General features: G+C 47.0%; 1 protein-coding gene across 1 annotated transcript; it reads left to right on the top strand.

Annotated features, from left to right (window-relative positions):
* LOC128731278 (protein tincar) lies at positions 1 to 27,844 on the top strand. The gene is made up of 6 exons (XM_053824386.1): positions 1 to 599; positions 2,307 to 2,428; positions 23,768 to 25,585; positions 25,668 to 26,052; positions 26,526 to 26,958; positions 27,032 to 27,844. Exons 1-6 carry the CDS (start codon positions 1 to 3, stop codon positions 27,842 to 27,844), a joined length of 4,170 nt encoding a protein of 1,389 aa, XP_053680361.1.

Raw genomic sequence — 27,844 nt, 5'->3', positions numbered from 1 at the left:
ATGTCGATAACGGGCTCGCTGGTGGGGTACGAGACAGGAGGTGATTTGTCGATGGTGTCGAAGAAGAACCGATCGTTGCTCAACATCACCGCCACATCGAACGCCTCATCGAAGCAGTGTCAAAGCCTGAACTCGAGCATATCGCACAGCAGCGTCGTCCTGACGGGTGGTAACACCTCAGCGACGTATGTGGCCGGTACGGGGTCACTGCGCCGCCAAACCCAACCACCAACCGATACCGACCCTGGCAAGTACCGGCGCCGACGGCTTCACTTGAACACGCTCTGGTCCATCTGGTACGGTATCCTTGTGACGCTGCTGCAGGGTTACCTGATCGTGCAGGGTACGCACCGGTACATCGGCTTGTCCGCGGTTAGCTGGAAGTACGAGAAACCCACGACCGAGCTGGACATTCAGATCGTGTTTTGTGGGCTGGTCGTGCTGTTTCTGCCGCTTCTGCTCGCGTCGGCTCTGTTCCGTGTCGGCAATCTCGCGAACGATGGCATGAAGCTAGCATCGGGCACCAAACTATGGCACGGACCTTCAGCTTCAGCCGGCCATGACGGTCTCGAGGAGGAAGCCTTCGAAGGAACGCTACGGTAAGTCACACTCAGTCTTTTTGGCTTCGAAAAATTGCAAGGAGGGTGCTTTAATTGACTTATCTAATCGAATGGCGGGTAGATACTTCTCGAGTTCCCGGTGGGATAGCGCTCTAATTGTGTTTATGTTCGCTTTGTTGGACAATTAATTGTACCGACATGAATCCACGGTCCCGGTTCCATCGAGCGCCAGGCAGGAAACCCGAGCACAAACAATTTTCATTATAGTCTCATTACGCCGCGGCATCAGCACTTTTGATGACTTCGTCGCTCAGCGAGGACTCGCGCAAGTCACGCGGTCCGCGAGATTACCCACGGAATCCGACATCATCACGTGACGTGTCTTGAAGTTTCGCACCGCAGGATGCGCTTCGATTCGCGTGACAACCCTAGTGGTAGGGATCGCTGAGCATTCCAGCACACCGAGCAGCATCATCAGCAGCAACTTTAATTAAAACTAACGCTAGCTGCCGGCGTCTCTGGCGGCTTTCATTCTGGCTTCACCGACCGACAGTTAGAGCTCGCGAAGGCGAAACTTCAAGATAGATTCGGTCGTGGCGTCCCCTAATCCTTCCCCGAAGTTTCTAAGCGCCATAATCCTTGCGTTTCCAGCAGGGAAGTCATCCATGTCCCCCAGTTGGATTGGAATATACAGTTCCGTTCCCACGTTTAATTTGAAGTAGAGCTTCGCTTTCGGCGCTTCGTTTGAACCTCTTTCGCTGAATTTTCCCAGTCCAGGCAAGAGAAGAAAACGCCGCAAAGCGCGGTCGGTAGCGTTCTGCTGATGAATGTTCGAGCTATGCCTAATAAGCAAGGCAGCAGCTGCTGGATTGGAACAGAACACGTTGCCGCATTTTAGTCAGCAAAATAAAATAAACCTAGCTGGCGGGCGTACGACTCGAAGCTTTAAATTCCAAACCACACAAGCCCGAGAGGTGGCAGAGCAGATAGGCGAACTTGCAGATGCCGAAGCTTGCCAGCTAGTTGAATGTTTATTTTGCGCAATCGGATGAATTTGCAGCGTCGGAGGGCGAAATGAAAAACGGATCTCGAACCGTTCGCCCCGTCAAAGTCACTACCAAGGGGCACATTTCTTCGCCATGCACTACACGTACCGTGTTTGCTGCGAGGATTTTCACCCATTTTCACTCTATCAATCTAATCTGCCCCATGCGCTCCATCGGTTCTCCGCCTGCTTGCACTGGAAACCATGGATGCTTAATTCATACCACCCCGCTATGCCCGGGGGCTTGTTTGGTTTCGTGCCATCCATTCAAGCCGCACTAGTTCCCATCGGCGAGACATATTGCAGCAAGCGTGCGCCCGGAATGCTACAGCTTCATGCTGCTGCCGTTCGTTTCGAGTCTTCCATGCAGGGCGAGCAAACGCCCGAAGCTCTTTCGTTCGAAATTATGCGAACGAGAAAACCTCCATAAATCATGCCCGCGTAGGGAAATGCATACGAAAGGATGCCGCTCCCGGAGCGTCATCACAGAAGCGACCATCCGTTGGGAGATTGTGAAATGCATTCGCGAACGATGAAATGATGAACTCCGTTAAGTGTGTCGTTAGAATACGGAAAAATAGAGAAAACATAAAATGCTCCTTGCTTTACTTTACTCTAGTCTCTTGCAAACCTTATCTTTTCTATTTTTTCAGCAATATTTTGTATGAATATTAATTCAAAGCGTTATTTAACCATTCCAGCTCGCTGTGGATTCACGGTGGTCCAACGTCAGCGTTCATACATATCATTACCGCAATCTGCCTGCTGTTGCCTCGGCTTCTACTCGAGGCAAAGGTGATCGAAAACGCCCTTCTTCCGAGAGGTAACGTACTCCATTGATTTATCCACGCTGTTTTAGAAATGACTGATTTTGATTGTGAAATGTTTAGCTTTTTTACAAGAATAAGCTCGATATCCCCACAGAGCTATCCCGCGCTCTCGTGAAACTTTCATCTCTCCTTTGGTGTGCTTTTTTTCAACCGGTACTACACGGTGAGCTTCGGCATTGCTGATTGTTTTCATCGATTCGCTTTCAAGTTCACTTCAAAGTCCAACATTTTTCTCGTGAACGAAATATTACGGCCACAAAGAGGCCATATCAAAAGCGTTCCTTCCATGCTCTTGATCATCTGCTACGGTCGTTCGTTGTTCGTTTTCATCGTGCTGTATGATGCTGTTCTGCACACTGTACACAGTAGGGGTGAACTTTCTGAAGCACCGCATTCGTAGTATTGAGAAAATAAACAACACTTGCCGGTTTGCTTGCATGTCACAGAAAGCAAAAATATTGTTCCATTTCGTTATTGATATTAAATTTGTGCCCAACATTTATAATATGCTGGCTCCCAATGCTTATACAATGCGGTCCTTTTGCATTTTCATAAGCTAACTTCATGTTGAAATTGCACTGTTTGGAAACCCGTAGCCGCCTTGTTTTGCCAGTAAAAAAAATGCCAGCGTCTGGGAGACGAACAAATTCTCCGAACTGGTACGCGAGTTCTGGAAAATGCCAGTTCAAGCCACTCGATGGGAAACCCCGCGACGGCAACTTGGAGTGTTTTCCGTGGTGGGGCAAATTATTTCAAGCTCATTTCCGACATTCCTCGAAGTAAGTTTTAGAAATGCACGCCCAACCGCATTGAGTATGAAACGAAATACGTCGTGGCCTTGAACGCTGGAAAATGTACTTGCAAATCCAATTACCGACATGGGAGTGCTGGGAAGAAAACACCACATAGGGAGCGATAATGGAAATGGGATCATGTGTTGACAGAACACGCCTGGATGCTCAGAATATCGTGACACATGTCTTCATTGTTATTGTGAAGCATAAAAGTATAAAAAGTGTTCACACGACAACTCCAGCAGGATGTGGGTTTTTAATTTTATGCAGTGCAACGAGTATCAGTCTTTACATGATGGCCTGTCTGAAATTTTCCACTGTGTATTCAAACTTCCGTTAGATTTAAATACTTTCAATATCTTAGGTTGCATGCTGCATTAATATTAATATTACAAATTCCTTCCCAAATACCGCGCTCTCAAGCCATTTGCTGGGTCAAATTTCCTTTATAGTAGAACCTTAACGAGAAAAACTTTATTAAGCCATCATATTACTTCACGCTCTCCCGTCCGTACAAAAACCAGTGCCCGCATTCCGCGCTAAGCACACCCAGCGAAAACAAAGCACCCGTCCCATGTCAATAAACAATCGCCTCGTAATCGCCATCCTGCTCCGTGAGAGAGAGAGAGAGAGAGAGAGAGAGAGAGAGAGACCGGTACTCAGACCGGTGGTTTCACGCATCCTTTGCTCTCAACTGTTCACCCCCGGAAGCAGGAAGCACTATTTCACCTGCGAAAGTTTTCTAATGGAAAAGCTAACCGAAATTAAAGACGACAATAAATAAGAATGAATTAATGTGCAGTTGGAACGCAAACGAAGGACACCCGAGTGCTTTCGCCGACCAATTTTCCCTCCCTTAGCTCGTTACCGAGGGTCTTTACGTGTGTCTAAGTGTGTGTATGTGTCCTTATGGAAGAAGGAAAACTGTGTCTGGAATTTCCATCCATTTTCACCCGATCCCAGCAGCAAAGCAGTCCCCTGCACAGGTCCACACGGGCATCGATCCGTGTGCAACCGGAAGCAGATACTGCCGGTTTCCATTTGGTGGGCGATTAGTTTGTTTGCCGGTGTAAAATATAATTCCCCAATTTGTTACGCCAACCACTTAGCGCCCACGTTCTCTGACGCACCGTGCTGTTCCTTCGCGAAAGCTTTAAAGCGCCCGACTCAGCGTCGCATTCCGCTTTCCGGTGGGCCAATGTTTCCGGTTTGGCGAGTGCCTTGGGAGCCCGCGCGTGTCATAAGCCGGTGGAATAATCTGTTTTCCACCTTCTCGGAAGATTGTCTCTAGAGGGGTTCTGCGTGCCGGAAAACAGTCCGTAATACCACAGACCAGTGCCTCCATCAACACCAACGGAGGGATGTCACCGGTGATTTTCCAGCGACAGCGCGCACCTGATATGGATCCTGTCAGGCTTTATTATTGTTGTAATTAAATTTTCATCCCATAGCTCGGGAAGGGCGATTTTGGTGTCGGAAAATCTCCCACCCACTCAGATGATAGCGATGATGTGATGCTAATTGGATTGGGCAAAATGCAAAAAGCTTTCGTTTGTCACAGGAATGAAAACAAGTGATACGAGCCAATAATTGGATTTTGGTAGATAATATGCGAGATATGCGAGAGTGCTTCGCCACGTTCCGCGAGAGCTGCGCATGACGCATCATGTAAAGGCAGCATTTACATCGCAGCGAGAATTACTTCATATTACATCATAATGCAAGATCGGCTCTCGATTCAGTAATATTAAATTATGTGCCTGCACCCGCTCTCGGTGGTACGGGTACAAAATATCCGGTTGCATTCTGCAATCCGTTTGGTCCGTCGCCTCCCGGTTCGCATGCGGTCAACTATCGTCCATCTCAATTATTCTAACTTTAGCCATCCGTGACTCACCGGGCTCGTGGTGTCGGTGGGTCCGAAATGTTTCATTTTCAAATTAGCCTAATTGGATGAACACTGCTTAGTCGCCCGGGCGTGTACCTTGCAATCGGATACGTTTCCGTGATCGTGCTTTCCCTTGGCGAAACGAGAACATTCTGCTGGGCGCGAATCACATTTTCAGCCAGGTGCAACAGTGCATGTGCAAGAATGGGTCATGTGATTGTATTTATTGGTAATTAGCCTTACTGCTCATTTTGAGCAATTTTACTTGCTCGAATTAATCGGCGAATAAGGTTGTAATCGTACACGAGAGATGTCTACAATTTTATAAAATGTTCCATAAATTGTATGATTTATGGATCTTCAAACCACTTATGATTCAAACTCCTGCTGCTATAAAGTTCCATAAGAAGATTAGCGGGCATTTTCAGCTTGTTTTAGCTTTCTCAATAAAAACGATGTTTTTATAAGCATTCCCCCAGTCGCCCCAAGGGCTAAAGCCAACATCCAGTTCCCCTTTAAATCCCCTCTTGATAAACCCCTCGTTACATTCGGTTCGTTCCTCGACAGCATCGATATGAACTTTTCGCCCTCTTCGACTTATCTGTCGCACGTCGTTCAACTGCGAGAGCGAATAACTTTTGAGTTTTTTCCCGACTTGGGGTGTCCTCCAGTTCGGCAAATCACCATCATGATTTAAAAATAAGTTTTCCTACAGCCGACGGCACTGCAGAGATCCTGCAGCACGATAGGGAACTCCCGTACCCAATCACATTTGATATTAGCTGCGGTGCGAGGCGAAACAGCCCGACAACATCTGGCTTCGTTCCCTGACACGCGCCATAGGATGGACACGCCGCCCAGGACACGTTGTCGAATGTGTGCGTCTTCTACATACGGTGCTTTACGCCCATTACGCGCAGCCAGGATTGATTTACAGCTTCTTGCACGACCTGTGCCTGCTGGCCATTGCAATCCTTGATGGTCATACCGATCAGTTCCGGTAACTAGCACAAAAAATATGGTGCAAAAGGCTTACATTTTCAATAAGATACATGATTTATCACCTGCATTGCCTCTCTGGAATGGGAAATTTATAATAAAACGAGCCATACCAACATGCTATTTATCAGCCAAGTAGATCTATTATTTTCTAATGCTCTGTAAACGCTCTTAAGTGTAATTACAGTTTGTGTGCCTCTATGCTTCTCGCAAACTCAAACTTTTGCAGAAAATGTCTCTTTCGTTCAACCTTTCCACAAGACATCGACGAACATCTACGTACATGTCCCTAAGCGGGGTCTTGCCTATTTCTCCACCCTATTTCCCGCAAGGTACGAAAGGGGGCCACTAGGCCCGTTCCTTCCCCGAGGGAAATCATACCAGGGGAAACTTTTCTCATAAAACACATCACTTTCCCCCAAGACGAAGCGACCATCATCCAGCAAAATGAAGTCACCCATCCTAGGCGAACGACCAGAAGGGGTTCAACGGGAAGGTAAATGGAAAATCGATAGCAGTTGGTTCGACAGTGACCTCGCTGTTTGATCATTTTCTTCCGAAGGTGCAACCATGCGAACAGCCGAAAATTAATAGCTTTTAAGCTGTAATTTGCTACATTTTGCCAGAGCGCAGAGGCACGTAGAAGCATTTTAACTACGGATGGGAAATGTGGATTCTAAATTTACGTTTTCTACCTTTAAACGACGGATGTAATATAAAAGGAAAGCCAAACATTAATTTTTAATGCTCAAGTAACAAATATTCCTTGACGCATTTTGCTACTCTAACACCGATTTCTAACAAAACATCAACAACGCTACGTTTGAACCAGCACCGCGGGACACACCTGCATTTATATGTCCTTCGCTAGGACGTAGCAACGGTTGCACCGATGTCGAAACCGTAACGAATACTAACAAACGACAGCTGTCAAAAGAATACTGCTTCCGGTTGTGCTGATCAACGGAGAGCTGAGGCTTTCAATACAGGAATTGATTGCCTGAAATCTGTCCACGGCACCCATGCAAGCAATCTGCAAAAGAAGAAAAACGGATTTGATGCATGGCAGGTGCGCCTTCGTTCATGTTTCAAAACGTGCCTGATGTTAAGGTGCAATAATAAAATGGCAAAATGTTATTTCTCTAGGAAAATCATCAGCAATTCACCTTAACGGAGGAATTCGTATTGCGTCTTTTAGTTAAATATTTATTTGCATAGTATAGCAAAAGTTAGTTTACTTTTCACCCTTATTAAAGGTGGTTCCTAGGAAATAAGATACCTGCATAATTACATGCAGTTCTTTTCGCAAGCCTGCCTAGACGCCAAAAAGGGAGCGGCGCGCAAACTAGCCCAACAGGAAATCAGACTCCATGAAGTTCCCAACACCATAGCCAACTATTTGCTCCACCTCGAAACGCTCCCGTTTTGATCAATGAGGGTTGGAAAAGTTTTCATCCCCAACCGAGCTCTAATTTTTCCCAAAAACTAACTAACTTCCGTCTGGGAACGAAGAAAAGTTACACCAACCACGAGCCGACGCAAATGAGGCCAGAAAAAGAACACTATCAAGGTGAGCCTCTGCAGCCATTTTGTTCCTTCCGAGAGTTTTTTCAAGTGTGAATTTCGTTCGCAGTACCAATTCCTCGCTAAACATAGCCTTATTTCGCTCGCTTTCACCCATTCTGTCGCTCGCACGTGATTGGACCACGACGTTGAGTGTACGAGTGAAGGAAACCTAGCCGAGCTCATCGCAAATACCTGTCCTTCCGGTTCGTTTACGGCGTGACAGCTTCTTGCAGCCAGTTGTCGTGCCCGTGGGACGACATAGCTCACGGCAGAGTACAAAGTTTTCTCGTAAGATGCTTGTTACCGGAAACTGTCGATGCGATAAGGAAATGTCGTCATTGTGGCGAAAGGGCAATGTACTTACTTTGTGCGAAAGTCAACCCCACGAAGGTACAGGACAACAGAGAGTGCAGTAGAAATAGAAGTGTACGCTTAGGGTCGAAAGAATGTCAGCAGATTTTCTGTTGTTGCTTTTAATTTGATAAACATTTATCTAACTTCATTCGCAGAGAGCCATCTATTTGAGGCGAATGTGTTATGCTTAATTTTACCACCATAATAGTATTAAAAACAATAGAAAGGCTAAGGCATTAACGTGATGTTTACATTGCAACTGCACCATATTTGATATCCGCAGTAGAAAAAAAGTAATGAAAACTCCTTCTACGCGATTGCATCGATTTCCGCTTTCTGGCTGCAAAATTCGTATCAGACTGTCGCAAACAAAAAAGAAGGAAAAAGCGTTTCGGTTGAAGGAAATTGAAAAATTGGTTCCATATTTTTTCACTCACCCGTGACGTAGAAGCAAAAAGAAAATGATTACCCAAAAGGGACGATGCAAGCGTCCGTTTTTCGCTCCACAATACGTCGTCTTCCGACACCTCCCCAAAAACCAGGAACCCAGAGTGGTGAAGCTGATTTGGGTAATGTAAACACAGTATGAGCACGAGATACACGCCGTGGAAAGGGAACATTGGAATAAATAAGCATAAGGGCTTAATTTTCTTAACCCCTTTGCAAATTTCTCGTCAACGCAACCAAACATGCCGGAGGTAGATAATCGTAAAGGTAGCTCAACCGAGGAAAAGTACACACCAAATTGATTTTCTTTTTTTTTCCGATCCCTTCCGAAGCGTAGACAAGGGTTCCTGTATGGAAGATGGACATCTCTCGAACTCCCTTTTCCATTTCCCGATCCCAAACGTCTCCACCCAATGCTTCCCATCAAACTCAATAGATTTGAGGAAGTCAACTGAAACCATACCGAACCGGAAAGACAAGGCGTTGGTCGTGATGCAATACACGTGATGCTGTTGAAATTGTCCCCATCCCGTTGCAAATCAATTTCCAGCATCAATTTTCCATGCACAAACGGTGAAAGTAGGATAATCCAGCGCATTCTCGGTTTCGGGCATTCATTGCATCGTACTGTGGAAAATAAATCACAAGCAAACCCATTCGAGCTGTGGTGGCTTGCGCAAATACCGCCCTACAGGGGCCTGATCCTGGCCAAACGTTCAACCGATTATCACGTGTTGGAAGACGTCGACCTCAAGCAGAACCACACCTGAAGTCTGGATATAATTTACGCGCTCATAACCGGATCCGAATCACTCGAGACTGGGACGCCTTCGGGTGGGCGAACCGATGATAAACGGTTTCAATTATAAATGCCACCCGAGAGCCCCAAGGTGCCCCGAGGTCCTGGTTGTGGCGCGCGATGGCGCAACGTAACGAAGCATAATTGCGCTCTTGAAGAAACAAACACAATCGTCTAGTGCCATTCGTCCGTAGGCATTTGCATGCTGCACCGACTGCAAACGAAACAACCGACCGTGGGTGGATCGAAAAGGATTTTAAGCAGTCTCTTTTGGTCACGCTGGTTCACACCGCTTGATTCTAAAGAATGGTTTTGAAATATTTCGTTACAAAATTTCATTCAATTCCATCGACCTCGGTAAGCCAAGGACACATGAATTACCGCATGGATTCAATGTCCCATCCCATCTGATCGGCCTAGATACATTTCAATCAACCCACCCTCGGTTAAGCTGCACATCATCCGCCTCGGTGTATGTGTCATTTACAGTTCTCTTCCTGCCGGACTCCTGCCGGGCCAATAAATCCCATTGTCTCCAACCGACATCAGATCGGTCGGGCGATGCGGGATAATCTCCTTCTCCTAGAACGGTTTGAGCGGTTTCACAAATGCACCAAATTGCCGCAATCGCCTGAGATAAGCCTCCGGCCTCGGCACCTCGGTGACCGATAATTCGACACACACGCACACACGCGCCAGCGCGCTGTTCGTCCTCCGCGGCCCTAAAAGGGCGGCATTTGCATAACTAATGATGCCTTTCTGACTGACGGGATCTGTTTCGGATCGGCTGTGACTGCCTGCTGAAGGCAATACGAAAGGATACACCGGAAGCTGGTGTGGGCAACCGGACGAAATGTGAATTGTACGTATGTATGTGCGTGAATGTGGATTTGCTGTGCTTTGAAATTGGACCATCAACTGCGAATGGGCCGCTTTGCCAGCAACAAATGGAAGAAAGCACAACTAATGAGCAGGAATGCGCTGATGATGGGATTGTTTCTCGGGATTTGGGCTTTTGATCGTCTGTCACTGGAAGCAGCATTAAAGCGAGCCCTATTTTCAATCGATGAAACCTCTTTTGTTACTATGTAACGTTTGCCCATGCGAGAAGAATTGAAATCTACGAGAACGAAAGTTACCCCAACCTTCTAAACATTGCGAAAAGCCCACTCATCTGCAGCCAGCCTCCGTTGGGTACAATGAAATGGAAAAACCAAAGACCCAATGGCACAAAGGCGAGTAGCGCATCGTTAAAATCGTATCGCCCACCGAGGCTTAACCGGCTGCAAACCGACAGACGGGCAAAAACTGAGCTGGAATTGAAAATGCGCCAGGAAACATTCAAACTATCCTGCACCCGTCGTCCTGGCTGAACTAACACGAGCCAATCAAAGGCTAACGGGATAAAAGGCAATGATCCAATTTAAACGAAAGGACAAAAAAACCCCTCAGCGAAACGGTTTGCCTCTTTTGTTCGACCAGAAATGGAAAATAGAGGAATAATCTAAATGGACGGCACAAAAAAGGGGCGCAAACCACACCATCACAACATTAGTGCGAGAAAATAGAAACGAAACAGAAAAATCGAAATCAAAAACCATACACCAGCGCTGCACTCTGCTCTCCACCGGTGGAAGCGAATTCAATCTCCCCTTTTTGTTCTTTTGCTTCATCGTTTTTTTTTCTTCCCTGCCTTAATCAGAGCCTTCGTCCATCCGGTAGGATTATGCCTTATCAGTAATGGTCTTATTAGTGTTGTTTTGTTTTTCTCATTCTTTCCCGTTCGAATGCTGGGCTTTGATAATGCTCCCCAAGGACTCTGAGCTTGCCGTGCATTGTTTTCCAAGCGCACACAGTCTCATTGCAATCATGCAACCTCTATTTCTATCGCTTTCCCCATTCTCAGTTGCTAAATTTTCACTTTCACACTTCCGGTTTGCCCGCTTTGTTTTAGATCTGCTGTTGAATTCAGAATAAAGTTTTTCTACCCGAGCTTTCTGCTGACTGTCCTGGTGATGCTAACGCGAAGGAAAGTGTACAACTTCGCCAGGAAGCATCCACTCACCCGTCTTGAAACGTACGCAACGAGCGCAGAGAACGACACCGCAAAGGACAGAATAATTATAATTCGATGAGATGAAATTGAGAGAAATTATTTATGGAACAAAACGGAACGTAACACTAAAGTGCGGAAAGCAAAACTCTTAAAAGCGTTCAAACGGGCGGCTGCATGCTTCCAGCTGGGGCGAAAAACTTCGTCTTGATGATGACGCTCTTCCGACACCGGTGGTCTAGCACCGCTAGGATGGTATTTTCCTTGCGGTACCATAATTGTATTTTCCACAGACATTTTAGCTCATTTCGCTTCCCGTTTTTCCTCGGGCGCCCTCCCTGGACGATAAGGAAACGCCTCTAAAGGGAAGAGGAATTCCGGTGGAGTTTCATGAAGGTGAAAAATCGTTTCCTGCCTCGAGTAGCTTCCTCGTTGTGCGGTACGACGCTTGGTCGCGCTTAGTGCCTCACTTTGTCGTTTTGTTTATTTTATTCCCGGAAAATGGCTTTCCCCGTCCCCGTGGGTGCGCGCGTTGCAGCGTGCAGCGTGGCATTTTTCTCGCACCCAAGACAGCAAGACGCTTTAAATGCAAATCGCGTTTCCACTGCTGCATTTTTCGCGGCGCGGTAGGGCAAGTTTTTCGGTTCGTTCTTGTTTTATGTTTATGTTGATATAAAAATGGCGCTCCCTCACAACATTGGTGCGGATAATGGGCCACCCGTAGAGCGCTATTATTAACATCCCGCTCCGTCATTAGTCTGCGGGATAGTGAAAATAGACGTTTAGAAAAAATCGTTTCGAGAGTATTAATCGGTTAATTAATTTCACGTTTTGGGTTTAACAGAAAGAGCTTGATACTTAATATTAACCAATTTATTAAATAACGCAGCTTATTTACCTACTTTATTGAACTTTTCAATTACTCTTCAAGACACGCCCGATTATTCGGTGTGCTCTTGGAATAAAGAAGCCTAGCGTTTTAATTATGTATTTTCTCTTTCGCAACATCTCTCACCCCACTGACCATGGCAGATTGAGATAATTTGTGCCGCATCCTACGCCACACCTCGAACAGGCACCATCTTCCCGGTGACAGACGAAAAAGGGATGAAAACCGATGAGCCGGGAAAGGCAGTTGTTAAAATATCCTAATTAAAATTCCTACCCCAAGGCGTGCCAATCCGAGGCTTTCATCGATTGTTACTTTCACCGTACTCCGTGCAGAGTTTCCCATCCTCCCAGCTTTTGTCAGATGGCCGACACTTCTCGCCTTCTAAATGGTCGAAACATTCCGGAACCGACCGAAGGATAAGGCGTCGGTTGGGCTGTAAAACGATTTTGAGGCGATGTTTTAAATTCAACGTCTTCAAGGCAATCGCCTCTTCCGGGTCAAGTTTGGTTGCCTTCTCCATTTGATGGGTTGATTTTCGGAACTCTCAATCATAAACGTCGCCTTCCGAATGGGGCTATACGCTGTTAAGGCACCACAATGGCATGGTAGCGGTTGGTGAAGTTGTCATCTGCCTCCCAGGGACGGATCGTTGCCCTTTTTTTTTCATTCTTAAAAAAGTCGTAAAGTTTTGGAAAACACTAACAAGGGTCTCCATTTTAAAGGCACTCTCAAGTGCTTCGCACTGGGTCTGGGAGTCGAATAAGGGGTGCCGTCTTCGCCGAAGGATATCGCCATTTCCAAGCCACAACCCCATGCCAGATAAACGTGAATGGAAATAAACAACTCCTATCGTTAGTCCGATGCTTATCGACCGGATTTTTGCTACTGCTTATCGCCCAAGGAAACGAAACCATCCTTCGGGATGATGCGCCTTATCCCAACCGAGCGCCCTTTAGCCAAAGGTTGTTGGGCCTGTTTTTTATTAGCCTCCTCCCAACCGGCCCATATCCCAGGGACAGCTCCCGTTCCCCGGAGACGTTTGGGTGAAATAAAACTTGTGTAATCATCCTTGGAAGACGAACTATCCTCACGGCGAAATGGGGAAAGATAACTTACCCCCGTGAGGCGAAGGTCGCGTGGGTGGAAACAAAGGGCACAGAAACAGGTCCGGTTGATTTACAACCCCACCAGTCGGTGTTTCTAGCTGCTGGAATTCGTACCCGTTCTGCATCTCTCGGTTGCACGGATTATCGTTCGGACAACATTTCCTTTCAATCCCGGCTGTCGTTACGTTGCTTATCGAGCAACGAAACATCCCTGATAGAGTCCTTAAAAGGAGTCGAAGAAATCATCCCTCGTGCACTCATTGAAAGCAGTACAGTTACGTTGTAACAGTTCCAATTTCGTGCCCCTCCAAAACTCCCCCTTTAGCAGCCTTCCGTTATTGCCCAGGAAATGGGAAACAAAATTCGTAACAGTGCGTACCCTGCGGCAAGCTCGAGATCCTAGAGTTCGAGTGTAACGTGTTTTTCCATTCAACATCAGGGGACCGGAATACACGCTTCCCGGTATGAGTATGTGCAACGACGGAACGTCACAGAATGCCTTCGCATTGTTTTCCCGGCGGGGAAACATGCAACGTGCACTCGGAAAGGATGTTGTTTGTTTTTGCGCCCAGTCTCTCCGAGAGTCATAAAAATTTCAACGCAATCAAGATCCCTTTAATGGGCACGAACACGTTGCTGGAGCTGTGCGGAACCACACGAACGAGAGGTGGATAATAATATCGATCTTACATGTACGCGCTATCGGGAGTCTTGGTTGAGCCCCGGGGAAGAAATTATAACATACAATGAAGCAATATTGACCTGGAATTTCGAATGACTCAGCAAAGAGGAGGAATTACACTTGTAGCTCCTTTTGCAATCGATTTTTCTACATTACAATTGCATTGCATTACCTAGCAATTGATGAACAGAGCTTAGAAGTTACATTAATCACTTCTAGCAATAGTTATCCTTATCAAGAAACAACAAAAATCATTCACGTCAATTTGTTCAGCTCACCCCACGAAGCTTTGCTCCAGCTGCTGGCCCGTGCTCGAGTTGGTAATTATTTTCATTTCCCGAATTTTCATTCGTGTTTCATTTTCAACCCTCCAACGGCTCCTGCAACAAAAGCCCGCACACAATAAATTGTGACTATCCGCGATTTCCCGGTCCATATCGCTTTAACGCACCACTCGTTCGACTAATCGGCCCAAACAAAGCCCACCAGCTTGTGGTGAGCTCACAAGCCTTTCGCTGGAATCGTGCAATGTTGATAAAATAATAAACCTGCCAACCACCCCCATCCGGGAGCACTTTGATTCGAACGTATCGTATCACCCGGCACGGTTTCCTGGAGTAAGTAAGAGCGCCCTGAGAGTGCGATTTTCCCCATGCTTCCTTGCATCGCTGCTTATCGGCTCGAGGGCGCTAAATTTCCTGCTCGTTCCGGTTCACCTTTCACCCCTGCTGCGCCGTGTTCGTTCATTCGCGCCAACCAAAGCGATTTACTCGCCACAACGGGAACCGACGTGGTTGCTTTCACTTCACAGCACTCTTCAGATTTCGAACCTCACCCATTGCGGCCGTACAACGGTGGGCGGGAGTGCTCGAAAAGAAAAGCAGCAAAGAGACGCGAGACTGGTCTTCGAACCGAAAGTCACCAAGCGCTACGGTGAGGAGAAAAGCCCATGATAGGCTTTTTCCGGTAGGGATTTTCCGCCGGAACGAGCCGCCTGAAAAGGAGCACGAGCCACTTCACACCTTTCAGTTCCGCTGCCGGGCGCGTTTCCGCCGAACCGCTTGAAGCCATTCACGGGGCGCGCCTATGGATGGGCCTCGAGGAATACAGTAATTAAATAACGGGATGAGTGCGTAAAAAGTCTTGATCCTGTCGCAATCTCGCAGGCGAACGCGCGCACGTCGCAAAGCGAGAGAGTGGTGACGAGATTATGGGGTTTGTTCCGGCTTCATGTTTTACTTAGCCTCGTATAGCGCGGAATAAGTCGTTTTCAGCCATTTTTGAAGCCGGTGCGGCATGAAGTCAAAAGAACGCCTCAAGCGGCCGGTGGGTGGCTGCGAAAGTGGCAAATTTGCCACCCAAGCTGTCATCGGTCTGAAAAAGGTACTCATTGTCATAATTATCCCCACAATCATCCCCAACCAAAAACGAGTTCGAGATCAGAAAATCTAAGGATAATCCGTCCTTTTTCGGCTAAATGGCTAATCACAAATCTTCGCATAAAAGCGCAACCGAATATCGTTTGTCTGAAGTTGATGAAAGTCTTGCTACACGATGTGTTGTTTCAAATACATGCGGTTGAAGCTGACGTACACACGGTATGCTTTCCCGGAAGCACACGACATGTGCGTGCATGAGCAGGGAAACGATTCAATCAATCAATGGAAACTTATAATTGAATCACGCAATCATGTAACGCGGTTTGTTTTCGGGTCGTTTGGTTAATAACTTTTGCGCTCAAAGTTTCCCAGCTTTAGCTTGAAGAAAGGATGCTTTTTTCCTGCAACGCAATGTATGGTAGAAAATAAGAACATAAAAAGATAAGCTTTTCTCATCACAAACAAATCACCAACTACAAAACTCTTTTTAAAATCCTGCGTATCTGTTGCTGTTCTCAAGAAGCCATGAATTGCTGACGCAACTTATGTTCCTGCCAAATCTTGGTTGTTGTTTCCACTTTGCCGCCTTATTATGCACACATTTTGCTTGCGGGCGTAAAGAAGATTCACTTCCCTCAGCTGCTTTGAACCGGCCGCAAGTGCTTCGTGCGACATTTTCATGCATACCAACCCCTAGCCTCCTGGCTATAGTGAGGAGGTGAAGGACTTTTTAAATATGATCCTTCAAGTCGCCTGTTGGTAGCAGCACCCTGCTTATGACGGTCGGTGGGGATTTTCTTGTTGTTTTCTGCTTGATCCAACACTTATCCTCCTTTCGCTCGATAGCTACTTGTATCTTTTTCGTTTTTTATTTTGTCCCACAGAAAAGTGGGCTCATTTTTGACTCCTTCTGGTGCTAGAAGAGAGCGCCGCGGGAAGAATTTTTGGTTTTCGCTCCTCACTGGAAGGATGATCTTTTCTCAACTTTTCGACAAATTCTTGCACCAAACAACGATGTGAGATTATCCTTTTTCTATTACTTTTCGACTTAAGGATTGGGTGTGGTGGTTACTTGGAGAGCACCGTACGCCCAACAGCAGCAGAAGGATAAAAGATAAATGGCGTAACGAAAATATTTTCACGTCTTTTCAGTGGTCGGGTCATATTTTTGAATGTGTCCTTGCGTGTTTTTTTTGTAATTTGGTCGTGAAAAAAATTATAGCACATAAATTTCTATATATTTAGGCAAAGTACAAAAATGGAAAGAAAAATTTATGCAAAAATTCTTTTTAAATTCTAATCAAACTTGCAAGACTTGCAAGATATAATAGAAATGTTATGTAAAGTTGCATTATTTCAACCTTTTATTAAAATCAATTCACTTTATTTCCATTCATGGCTTGATCGAGCAAGCTGACAAGAGCCGTACAAGCTCACCTTTAAAATGCAAGCATTGCAACAGATGCTAGGTATCTGTTAGTTCAGTTTACAATGGAACGTTCCTTATGCATAAATCATTTCCAAGCGAAACTAACGTTTCTCTCAAATATAAATCCAGCCGTCACAAGAATCAGGTAAAAAGGAATCATAAGCTTTGGAGCAACTTCGTTTATTCATTCCTACCCCTAACCAGCTATTTAGATCAGTTTTTTTTTTTGCTACTCGTTCTGCAATGCTCAATCTTTCTTTCCTTCACGGGACGATCCATGCATTTAAACGGCACCGCCACAGCAACGATGACAACCAACAAGAGACATCATTAAAATCTGTTTAAGATGACAATGGTAAAAGCAAACTCAATTTCACTAAAGACCGTCCGCATGGTGATGGGTTGACTGCTTTCTTTCTCGCGATTTTCCTTTCCAAATCAACACCGAACCCGTACCCGAAATCATGTCGATCGGGGAAGAGTTTGCTTCCATTGCCGGATGCTTGAGCTTTCTCCCAACTGCTTTCTTTCGCACGCGAACTTCCGACGCAGTATTTGTGTGCACACACAGTTGATTCTTACATTGAAACAAGGGTATTCCGTCCCAAATGGCACGGCTTCGTGGAAAGAAGGCACTCTTCGTCCCGTGAAATTTATGCCAACTGTCGGGCTGTCGGGTACGGTTTGCCTTGGCCACCGGCAGAAGCTGAGAGTGCACGTGACGTTAACCCGATGGCGAGCGAGCGGTTTGGCAAAAGCCGTTTCGGTAATGCCGGCATGTTGTTTCTGCAAACAACTAGCCTCCGGGATCCGGTGGCCCTTTGGTTCGAGACCCTCGAGGGAAACGGCCTGAGAAGTGCTGCGAATGGAACAACGTTGTTCAGCACCGAGTCATGTTATTGTTTGTACTCGTCTACTTCCACCTCCGGCCAACGAACGCAACGTGTTTTCGCGAATCGACAGCAAACCGGGGCTGTAACACCCTAAAAAGCCGTTCTGCTGCACAGATGCGTCATCCTGTAACGAGGCAAATGAGACACAAGTCGCGCACCGTAGATGGTTTGTGTTGGGAAATTTTACACCCGAACTTTGCGCAACGATGAGTTTTTCAAAACCATTTGACATGAACGTAGCTCTCACACTCCCAGGATGTTAGCGTGCCAGGAGATTAAGGCGAATGATTTCGATTGCGCAAATGTAACGGTGATCAAGGCACTGTTAGCGTGCCTTTCGCAGTTAATTCAACAAATCACCGCTAATCTCTTCTTAAGCTGAAAGCGTGATTCGATGCGAAAGTATCCGGCTGTCCCTCTCAAGAGTCTGATTGGAAACATATGGTCAAAGTAATCGGAATCGTCGAGAAGCGAAATACCAGGCAAGACCCAGGGAATTAACTACGACAAATAAAACCCACACACAAACAACATAATCCCGTTACTTTAATGATTGCTGCTCAACATGTTAGAGTTCCGTGATGTACAGCTTGAACGGTATGTTTATATTTTGTTGTCTATTTATATATAGCTACGTTGTTGGTAAACCTTTAATTTTGTAATTCTTTTACTACTCTAGTTGCAAATTATGGCTAATAGTGGAGGCGCCTGGTCTTTGTAATTATCTTTGATGGAGGCGCGTGGTAGTTTGTACCGCTTTCTTACACCATGAAACGTTCAACAAACCATCAACGTAACCACACCCTCAGTCTCTTCATTATTCTGTCGTAAAAACTAACGCCTATTGCCGGACGGTAGTGTCAAATAAATCAGAATTACGGAAATTACATGACCCTAACTCCCCTCGAATTACCTTTGATGTATGCCAGCTAGCCAGGAAGTAATGCAGCGTCCGAAAAGCGTGTAAAGCCTCTTGCCTTGTGCTCAGAGAAAACGGACTGACCAACCGGCTGAAGCTCCCATTCGTTTCCTAATCAGAAATAGATCAGTTTTAATTGCCTACCCACACTAACGGTTCAGCGTTCCCCCTTCTGTTATGCGGGACCTTTTCCGAGAAATGTCACCGACATCACGCTGGGGATGTGCTTCGGTTAGGGTTGCTGTGAAAGTGGTACCATGCTGGGAGCCAGATGTAGTTTTCGTTTGCTCTCTCTCTTTCTCGTCGCTGCTCAATTTAGCAAGTTTGCAACGGAAGCAGGGAGGCAAACACCGATTAAAGATCCCCCAAGATTGAGCCATTACGCATTTCTCGTTCCCTCGACCATGCGCTTGAAGAGGGTACGAGTCAAATAAAGTTTCATTCAGTAGGAGGACATAAAAATTGAATTGGATTTTATCTCATTACTTCCGGGGTTCTGCCCCGCTAAATTTATACACCTGCCCCACATCGATTAGATACTGCTATTATAGGTTATAGGATAGTGTTTGAATTTGGAGATGAATTTTCCAACTCTATTGTTATGCTACAATCAAATTGAACTGCTTTTAATGACCTTGTTAGATCATCAAACTGTATTTTAGATTGATTGTGAGCTTTAACTACCGAGTTCAAACATAGTAAATCCAACCTATGCTAGTAGGATGGATTATTTGACTCACTCGCTATCGCTATTTTCTTTGACCTAATTTAAACGCCATCTTGTATCAGCCATCAACCGACACAACCAGTTCACACTTTAACCCTCGCTCGCTCCCACAACCGATTCCAGTAAGCAGAAGCATTAAAAGCATCGTAAAAGATTCAGTTTCCAACACGAGCTCCGTGCAACCGAACAAAGTTGTACAACCGCACGGCAAACGAGCTTCGAATCAAGATATCACGTTTTGTGTCCCTTCGCCTGCCGGAGGAACGGTTTTCCACGCGAATGAAACATCGCAACATGGTGCTCCCGTTTCGACTGGTGAAACCAGTTACGAAAGCATCATAAATGGTGTAGAAATATTTATGCGCCCTTTCTTCTACGGTGGTGGCGGGAAACATTGTTTCCCGATGCACTTCGCCTCGTAAGCATTGTATTTCCTTTTTCTTACATCTGGCGAATAAAATATCGATCCGTTTATCGAACAACAAGGATCTTCTTCCAGATGTCCTTGCACGGAAGAGTGTAAAACATGGAAGGCAGCATTTTGCCACCATCTTGCTCAGGACTCCACATCACACCCATTGTCCTCGAGTGACAAAGTGCATTTCTGAGATACAATATTGCGAGAAATAAAAATAAAGAATTCTCCTCTTCGGATGCACTCGGAAGGTACAACGGTACCACTCAAACACACACACACACACATAGAGATCACATCCTCGTGGCAGGCCAATCGCCGTCGGAACTCGGTTTCGTTTCCCATTCAGATACGGGGAATCATTGGGGTAACGGAAAACAGATCCACTGGGGTAGAAGAAGCGGAAAATTGAGTTTCCTACATATCCCTGCACCATTTTCACGGCTGGACGACCCTGGCAGGGATGCAAACGTCCGATCTATCCACGTGCAATCGGATCAGTGACGTACTCTCGCCCTCCCGATGTCGATGTACAATCGAATCTGATTATGGTTGCGAGAAGCAAACAAGCGCGATTCGAAGCCACTTTCGTTGCATCACGGGGACGGAAAACGTGTTTGGTCTACAAACTGCAAGTAAGCAGCCATTTGAAGGCCAAAATGGGCTAAGAAGCTAATACTTTTTATGAACATAATCTGTGAGTTTTTGATTTTTTTTAAATAACGAATAGTTTTTTCACCAACTAGTTTATCCAATATTATGCGTTTTATTTTTTGCTTAAAAACGCCCTCGCTATTCTCTCAAGTAGAAGGCTTACCCTGATTAAGGGTTTCATTAATTAAGCCTAGCACAGGATCGCAGGAAAAGGCAGAAAAGCAACCGGAATAGCACCTTCCGCAGGGTGGAAGTAATTAAGCTGATTATTTTCCGCCTAACCGTTTCAGACAAAAAATGCACTTTAATTCCCTGAAACAGGGATAACTTTTACCCAAACCCAATCAAACAAGATCAGACAACCGCCGGTCGTGAAGCATCAAGGAATTCAGCACCTTTCGCTGGCACGCTAAAAGTCATCCCAGACAGTCCCAGGGACCTCCTTCGTATCCTTTCCCATTCCGACACAACCCCCGGTATGCGACACCCTGTGAAAGTTGCAGAATTGTGCAACGGAAAAATGTAATTAGAACTAATGACTTCCATTCACATTATTGCGCTCGACCGGACGCCAGCCGGTTCAGTACGGTGAATGAACCAGGTTTTTTTAACCTCCAATGTGCACCTATTTTTTGCATCGTTCCTCCGTCCGCTAAGGGTGGGTGTCCGTATCCTCCACACCACGGCAGACCGTATTGTTCGAGGAAGGATCTCGTCGATCCGAGCGATATGAAACAGAGAAATCTCCCACGAATCGGTAGCAAACCATGGCAGCCATACGCTCCAAACGGCTGGTGGAATGCAAGCGTTCGTCCATTCATCGGTGCATTCATGCAAACGCCGTTACCAGTCGGTCTGCCTACCATCCCCTTATGCAGTTAAGTTTTCCTATCATCGTCGCATCATTCTAATATTACAAACGATCGGCACCAGAGCACGACGACTGCAGCAATCGGACGGGTTATGGAATGAAAACTGTTACGTGTCCTTTGGGAGGTTTGCATTTAAATTTTCACACTGTATCTAATTTGAATTCCATGGTGGTAGAGTATGCGACTTTAAATTAAGAGCCACATTGAAATATGAAATCTACTCACAGAGCAGTTTGGTCGTAAATGTCAGACGTAAATATCGTAAGGATATTGTTGAGCGAACAGTTGAAACATCATTTGAAAAACAATTTTATTTCGTAATAAAAAAGCTGAAGTCACACTCAATACTATTGGTATTTACGGCCGTCGTTGAGATCTAGCTTAATTTAGCACATTTCACTTTAATACCATCGTATAATCCGCCCACCAAAAACATCTCCTTAACTTAGTGGACAAAAAATCATTTCTTAATCATTAACAAAATGAAGGCAACAAAAATGTGGTTTGAAGGAGGATAAGCAAACAAAAAATAAGCACAACTCGGCTTAAAAGACAGCAAATAAAAAAAAACAAGTACAAGAAACTCTTTAACGAAGGTGTCGAAGCGGATACAAAAAAGTCACTTCAAAAAACAAGCATAAAAATGGATGTAAAGTAAGTCTGGAGACAAAAAAGCAGCTGATAAATAACAAGCTCGCATATAACTCCGTTCTATCGCACGCTTCATCAATGGAAGTAAACGAGAAAGCAAATCATGCTGGCGGCTATTCAGTTGCCCTTACAACGCGCTTTTCTTAGGCCCCTTTGTGACGCCCCCATGATGACGTTTAATTAATCACGTTTCCTTCTAACGCCCCTCCCGCAAAAGAGCCGATATATTTTTACTCTACGCCATTTGCTGTGTATTTTTGTCCCGGTTTCTGCTGTCCTTGTGGAAAGAAATGTACTCTACATTTTCTTTTGTTACACTTTCCCGAATCGACCGCTTTATGCACTAGGAAAGGATACCGCGGTCGGGAGGGCTACCGGAAGAGAGGTAGTAAGAAAAAAGAACGAACGAAGGAATGGCTCCACCGACGGATTCGGTTGGAATGCGGTGAAAAGAATGTTGTAGCCTCAAGCGATTTGTTATTACTTTCCGCGTTCACGCTTTCCGACACGGCTTTGGCGTCAAATTGAAGGATTAGATGTGTTCACTCTGTTCTGTTTAGCGGGACATCGTCTAATAAGGATACACACCATAATTATATTGATTTCAAATTGAAAATAACTTATAGTATATCGTTAGTTGAGAAAATTGCACAAACCCCGTCGTTTTGAAAAGTCCTATTTTCCTGCTCAATTTTCGATCACTTCAGCTCAACCACCCAACCACCCACTCAAATATTGACCAACCACTTCGTAAGCCTTCCGTTTACACATCAGATCACGAAAGTTCAACGAAGCGTAGGCCAAACGGCAAACAACAAGGTCCCGTTCGTTCGACACGCAACCCCTAGGCGAATCCCGAGTTATCCGATGGACAAACACCGCGCAGCCAACGTTCTCCCAATAGTGCGAGCAGCTCATTTAAATCCCATCACTTTTCGTATTCTCCCGCAATCCCACAATCGATCGAACCCTTGCATCCCCACATGCAAACGACCGCGACAGGATGCGTAAAGTCATGGTGCCCAAGCGGCAGCAAGCCAAAGTGCACCACGGTGCTTGACCTCAGACGTTGGTCTCCTCTCGACCTGATTTTCGAAGCAATTTAATTGCCATATCACTCGGTCGCCGGTATCACCCAGCACGATCATCTGCATGACGAGGCCACCCGAAACAATGAGTCTCAGTCCTGGGCCCCGTTGGCGAAGACAGTTTGCTTTGCTCGTTTACTGAATTATACATCGCCTCAGGGCTGCAGCGAAACTTCCTTTGCAGCTTGAAGCTCGAGAACGCCGGAACTTAAAAGAGAATTTTTAAACTCTTCCGTTGAAAGTGTGCCATCGGCAACGTGCTGAGGTCCCACCGATGTTGAGTTCGTTAAGGCACTCTGGCGGCGATGAGTCGTGGTAGCTTAGGGAGCCATTCCTTTCCCCTGGCAGCCCGCTTGATTCCCACGTGGAAATGAAGCTAATTTATTGGCTCATCCCCGCCGGGGGTGAAAAATGCCGCTTCATCAAGAGAAAAGCGCTCATGGTCGCCTTGGGGGTTTTCCTCGAACGTCACTGTGAAATTGGTGCATGTTTTGCATGTTTTAGTGGCAAAGCTCATTCAACGAACCTTGGCTTGCAGCGGTGGAGATTTCGTCCAGATTGCGAGATTCGTCCTTATCACTCGCCAGTCGTTAGTGGTGCAATTTATTCAGATTTCATTCCTGTGCGCAAGATCAAAGCCTTCTTTTAGCAATCGTTTTAGCTTATAGCGCTTCACGGGGCGTGTGCATTTTTATATATTCTTTTTTTTTTATTCTCACTTTTAGAAAATGTTTGGCGCACGGATCTCGACTTCATGGTCACGCACAGCGATCGATTGGTGGTGTTGTCGTTCATGACCTCTTCGCCTACCTACGCCAACTCATCCACGGCCCGGCCAGCTTTGAGTGAGCTAGAGCGTAGGCTTTATCGCAACGGTTACTTCGAGCAAAGTGACCTGGTGGAGAAGTTTTCTGACTATGATGACGCTCTTGGCTCGCTGGATACGAGTGATGAGCTTTTCCGCACGCACGAAGCACTCGAGATGGGCACCCTGTTCAATGGAGGATCCTCGATTGCCATCTCGACGATGGAAAACTTCAACCCACAAAGCGTCGACGACACGTCCTCGGATCGCACGTTGCCACCGGTACGCAGTCTTATCACGACGAGTACCACGGCCACCCCGGTCAGGTTGAAACATCCTGGATCTTCCGCGAGCACAAGCCTAGAACGATTCGGTGGCTCGTCCGGCAGCCGAGAAAGCCGTCGTAGAGAACCACACCGCAACGGGCATCATCGGAAGTCGTCGGGAAACGGAAAGAGCCACCCGGCCAGTAAGGGAAAGACTCACCACGCCAACCATCACGGTCAGCATCATCACGAACAGGCGCGGAATCGCTACGCTGAGGATATCGACACCCGGTTGGAGTTAGAAGAGCAACGAGAGCTAGACTGGAGCATGCTGAACCAACCGGAAGGTACACCAACTCTCATCGAACCATCAGGGCCTGCTAAAAAAGGCACTGCATCAAAGGTGCGACCATCCAGTTCAACTATCGCTGCCACGGCATCAACTGGGACGATGAGAAGCAGCCCGCCAAGTACGCGGGCGCCCACAACTACACCAATGACAACCACAACGACGATGACGACGACGACAAAAAAGGCACCATCGGCCAAGGACAGCGACATCCACATACTGAAGCCAGTTAACCTGCCGGAGAACATCATCCCATCCACGCCGGTCACGACCAATTCGAAGATCATCGAAATCAAACCCAAAACCTCCTCTGGATCAAGTCCTGGGAAGCCATCCTCAACCGTGAGCCGCAAAAGTAAGCGCTCAGAACCGCGCACGCCGATGGGGCAGGACTTTAGCAGCGAAAGTCTCGAGAGCATCGAAAGCATCCCGAGCGTGGATGAGGACGAATTCATCATCAAGGACGAGAACGGTATGGAGATCAAGCCGGCCTTCTTGATCGGGGCGGCACCTGGCAACCTCACACTACGTCCAATGCAGCTGTCCGGTTTTCCGGCCATCCTGGCGCAGGTGTTTGGATCACCGATCGACCAGCAGTTCAGCGCTGGATCAGCTTGGGCCACCGTACCGAGCATCGAGTTTGTCAACCTGGCCATTGCACTCGCCGTGTGGGCCGTTCGTTATCCGTCCGTGTTCTGGCACACATCAAAGTCCTTCGCCTGCTTGTTCAGCCTACAGATGATCGCGAACGGGGTGGACATCCTTCTCAGCTTCGCAGGCGCTAGTGTCCTGTACAAACTGCAAACACTTGGGCAGGCGTTACCTCTGCAGGCACCAGCACTAATCCTGAACGGCACCGTTACGATCGCACTCACCATCCTTGCGCTTATCCTGACGATCGCATCCTCGATGGTGCTATACCTGTACGGGCATGGAAAGCTGGCGGCAAAAGTGCGCGATCGACGCATGATCACGGCGAAGCAGAGTGCGGATGTGTGGGCATATTTTGCGCACTGTTCTTCCTTGTGCTTCGTCCTCGCGCTGGCCGTCGTCAAGGCTCCATTGATGCACGATCTCAGCGCCACCTACCGAGGAAGTTTGGATGGAGCCGTTCTAGCTGCTGGTAAGTGCCGATCCTCGCCCTTCCGTAGAGGTCCGTAACGGTCCGTAACGATAACGCTGCGTTGTGTGTATGCATATTTCAGCTCTCGGGTCCGTGATACATCTGTTCCTGTGGATCGTCCTGTGGCTGGGACTAACGGCCAAGCGTCGCTGGCACTTCAAACTACCTCCACTCGACGGAAGCCGCCTCGGAGGAGCATCCGGTGCATCCACCCAACCACTGCTCCGTGGCAATGGAAGCCTACGATCACCCAACGCTGCGCAGGTTACTGCCCTTCAGGGAGGTCACGGCCCTGGTGGAAATGGCGGTGGACCCGCTGGTGCCGGTTCCGGTTCCGGAGGTGAAGAAGAAACGATTTACTGGCCTAAAATCGCACCGAACTCGCCCAAGCTGAAAGTAACATTCAACGAAGTAACCAGTACGTCCACCGAACACGCTCACGGTCCCCATGAACAAGGCAGCAAGCGGTAAAGCCTAAACCAAGACAAGTTCTTCGAAGTTTTGAATCTCATGCTCGTTTCTGCACTATTAGTCGTGTGTTTATTTTTTCTCAATTGGCTTCCTTTTTGACGAGGATCTTTTTTGGCTTGTTCAGAGCGTTCTAGCATGTTTTGTTTTTCCTAGATCAGTTTGATTTTATCTCCGGTAGTTCTATGTATGTTTAATGCATCACATCAAGTTTCACATAAGTTAGCTATTGCACCTATTGCTTATAACGAAATTAGCAGCACTTGTTTGTACAGCAAAGAGCTGCATAAAAAACGATCAAATACGAAGAGTATTTACGGAATCTTTACGACTTTCGTACAACCGACCATTTTTGTAGTATGCTTGTCTTTGTTTGTATCGTTTGTGAGTGTTTGTCAATTTGTTCGAATGCGCAATTCCCTCGAACGTACCACGCTAACTTTCTGCTTGCCTTTTTCCATCGAAAATCCAGCCATCCGTCCGGTGGAACCACGATACGTATGTCCGGTCTTACGGGGGAAGCTGACGACGGAGACTACGCTACGCTAAGAGGTCCTGCTGGTGATCTGCTCCATCTCGGTCCGTACGAACATCTCGCTCCTTCCGGTTCACCTCCGCCACCTCCACCACCACCACCCCAGCTGGACGATTGCGATCTGCTAGATGAAGCCAGCAATAGTAACACGCTCGTTGGCAGTTGCAACGACCACGCTGATGATACCTCTGAAGAGGGTAAGCTGTTGGCTTGTGTGCGGGACGACAGCGTAACGTACGCATCTACGCGAGATCTGGAACCACCGATCAGTCGCACGATGTCACGTGAGACGTTTATGCGATCGCCGGAGCAACTCAGCAGCCCCCTAGCACCAGTCACCGTCACTGTTCACAATCATCTAGAGAATTCGGTAAGAGAACACGAGCAGCTCGACATCCGGAGTGGTGCAGGACTAATCCGGAGTGTTCATCGTTACCTTTCAGGGTCTTGGATCAACACCCCGGTGCCTGCGTAGGGCTGATTCTGGCATGCCAACGGAAGCATTGACACCCCGGTCCGATTCCACCTCGACGGAAAGCTCCACCTCACCGCCAGATTGCCGTGACGCACCGTCCGAAACTTCGAGCGGTGTCCACTCGGGCGAGGAACGCGACGAGGTAGTCATACGACCCCGTTCCGGTCCCTATAAATCCATCATAAAAGCACCACCACCTGCGATCCAGGAGGAACCATTTGGACGTTCCACAAACATGAAGATGTCCAGTTTCAACAAGGATGGTACGAGCGCGACCTTACCATTATCGCGTGGTGCCTCCGACATGCACCGATCGGACTATCCCCAATGCAGTACCATGCCACTTCCGGCAGGCTATCATCAGCAGCATCAACCGCATCATTACCACTCGCAGGCATCCTTCACGCAAGCACCACCCGGTACTGGAGGCGCTCGACAACCGGTGCAACAGCACACAACCCTACCGAACGGGTTGCGGTACGCCACATCCTCGAACCAGTTCCTGAAGCGGTTACCGTACATGAAGAACGCAGAGTCACCGTACGGTCACTTGGGGCTTGGAGCTGGACACCATACGTTCTCGAAGCTTCTGCACGACCCACTGGGTATGCCGAACCAAGGTGGCATGCCGGTGCATTCGCATTCAAGCCATAGCACCTTCCTGCCACCGGCGACCATACCGGAGGATCGCGATTCAGCCAACTACTCGATGATCTCCGATCAGGACCGGGAGATGTACATAAACGCGGCACAGATCAACGGAATGCAGCTACAGCACTAG

This window comes from Anopheles nili, chromosome 2 (genome assembly GCF_943737925.1).
Source record: "Anopheles nili chromosome 2, idAnoNiliSN_F5_01, whole genome shotgun sequence".
NCBI lineage: Eukaryota > Metazoa > Arthropoda > Insecta > Diptera > Culicidae > Anopheles > Anopheles nili.
This window is presented reverse-complemented; position numbering and strand designations above follow the sequence as displayed.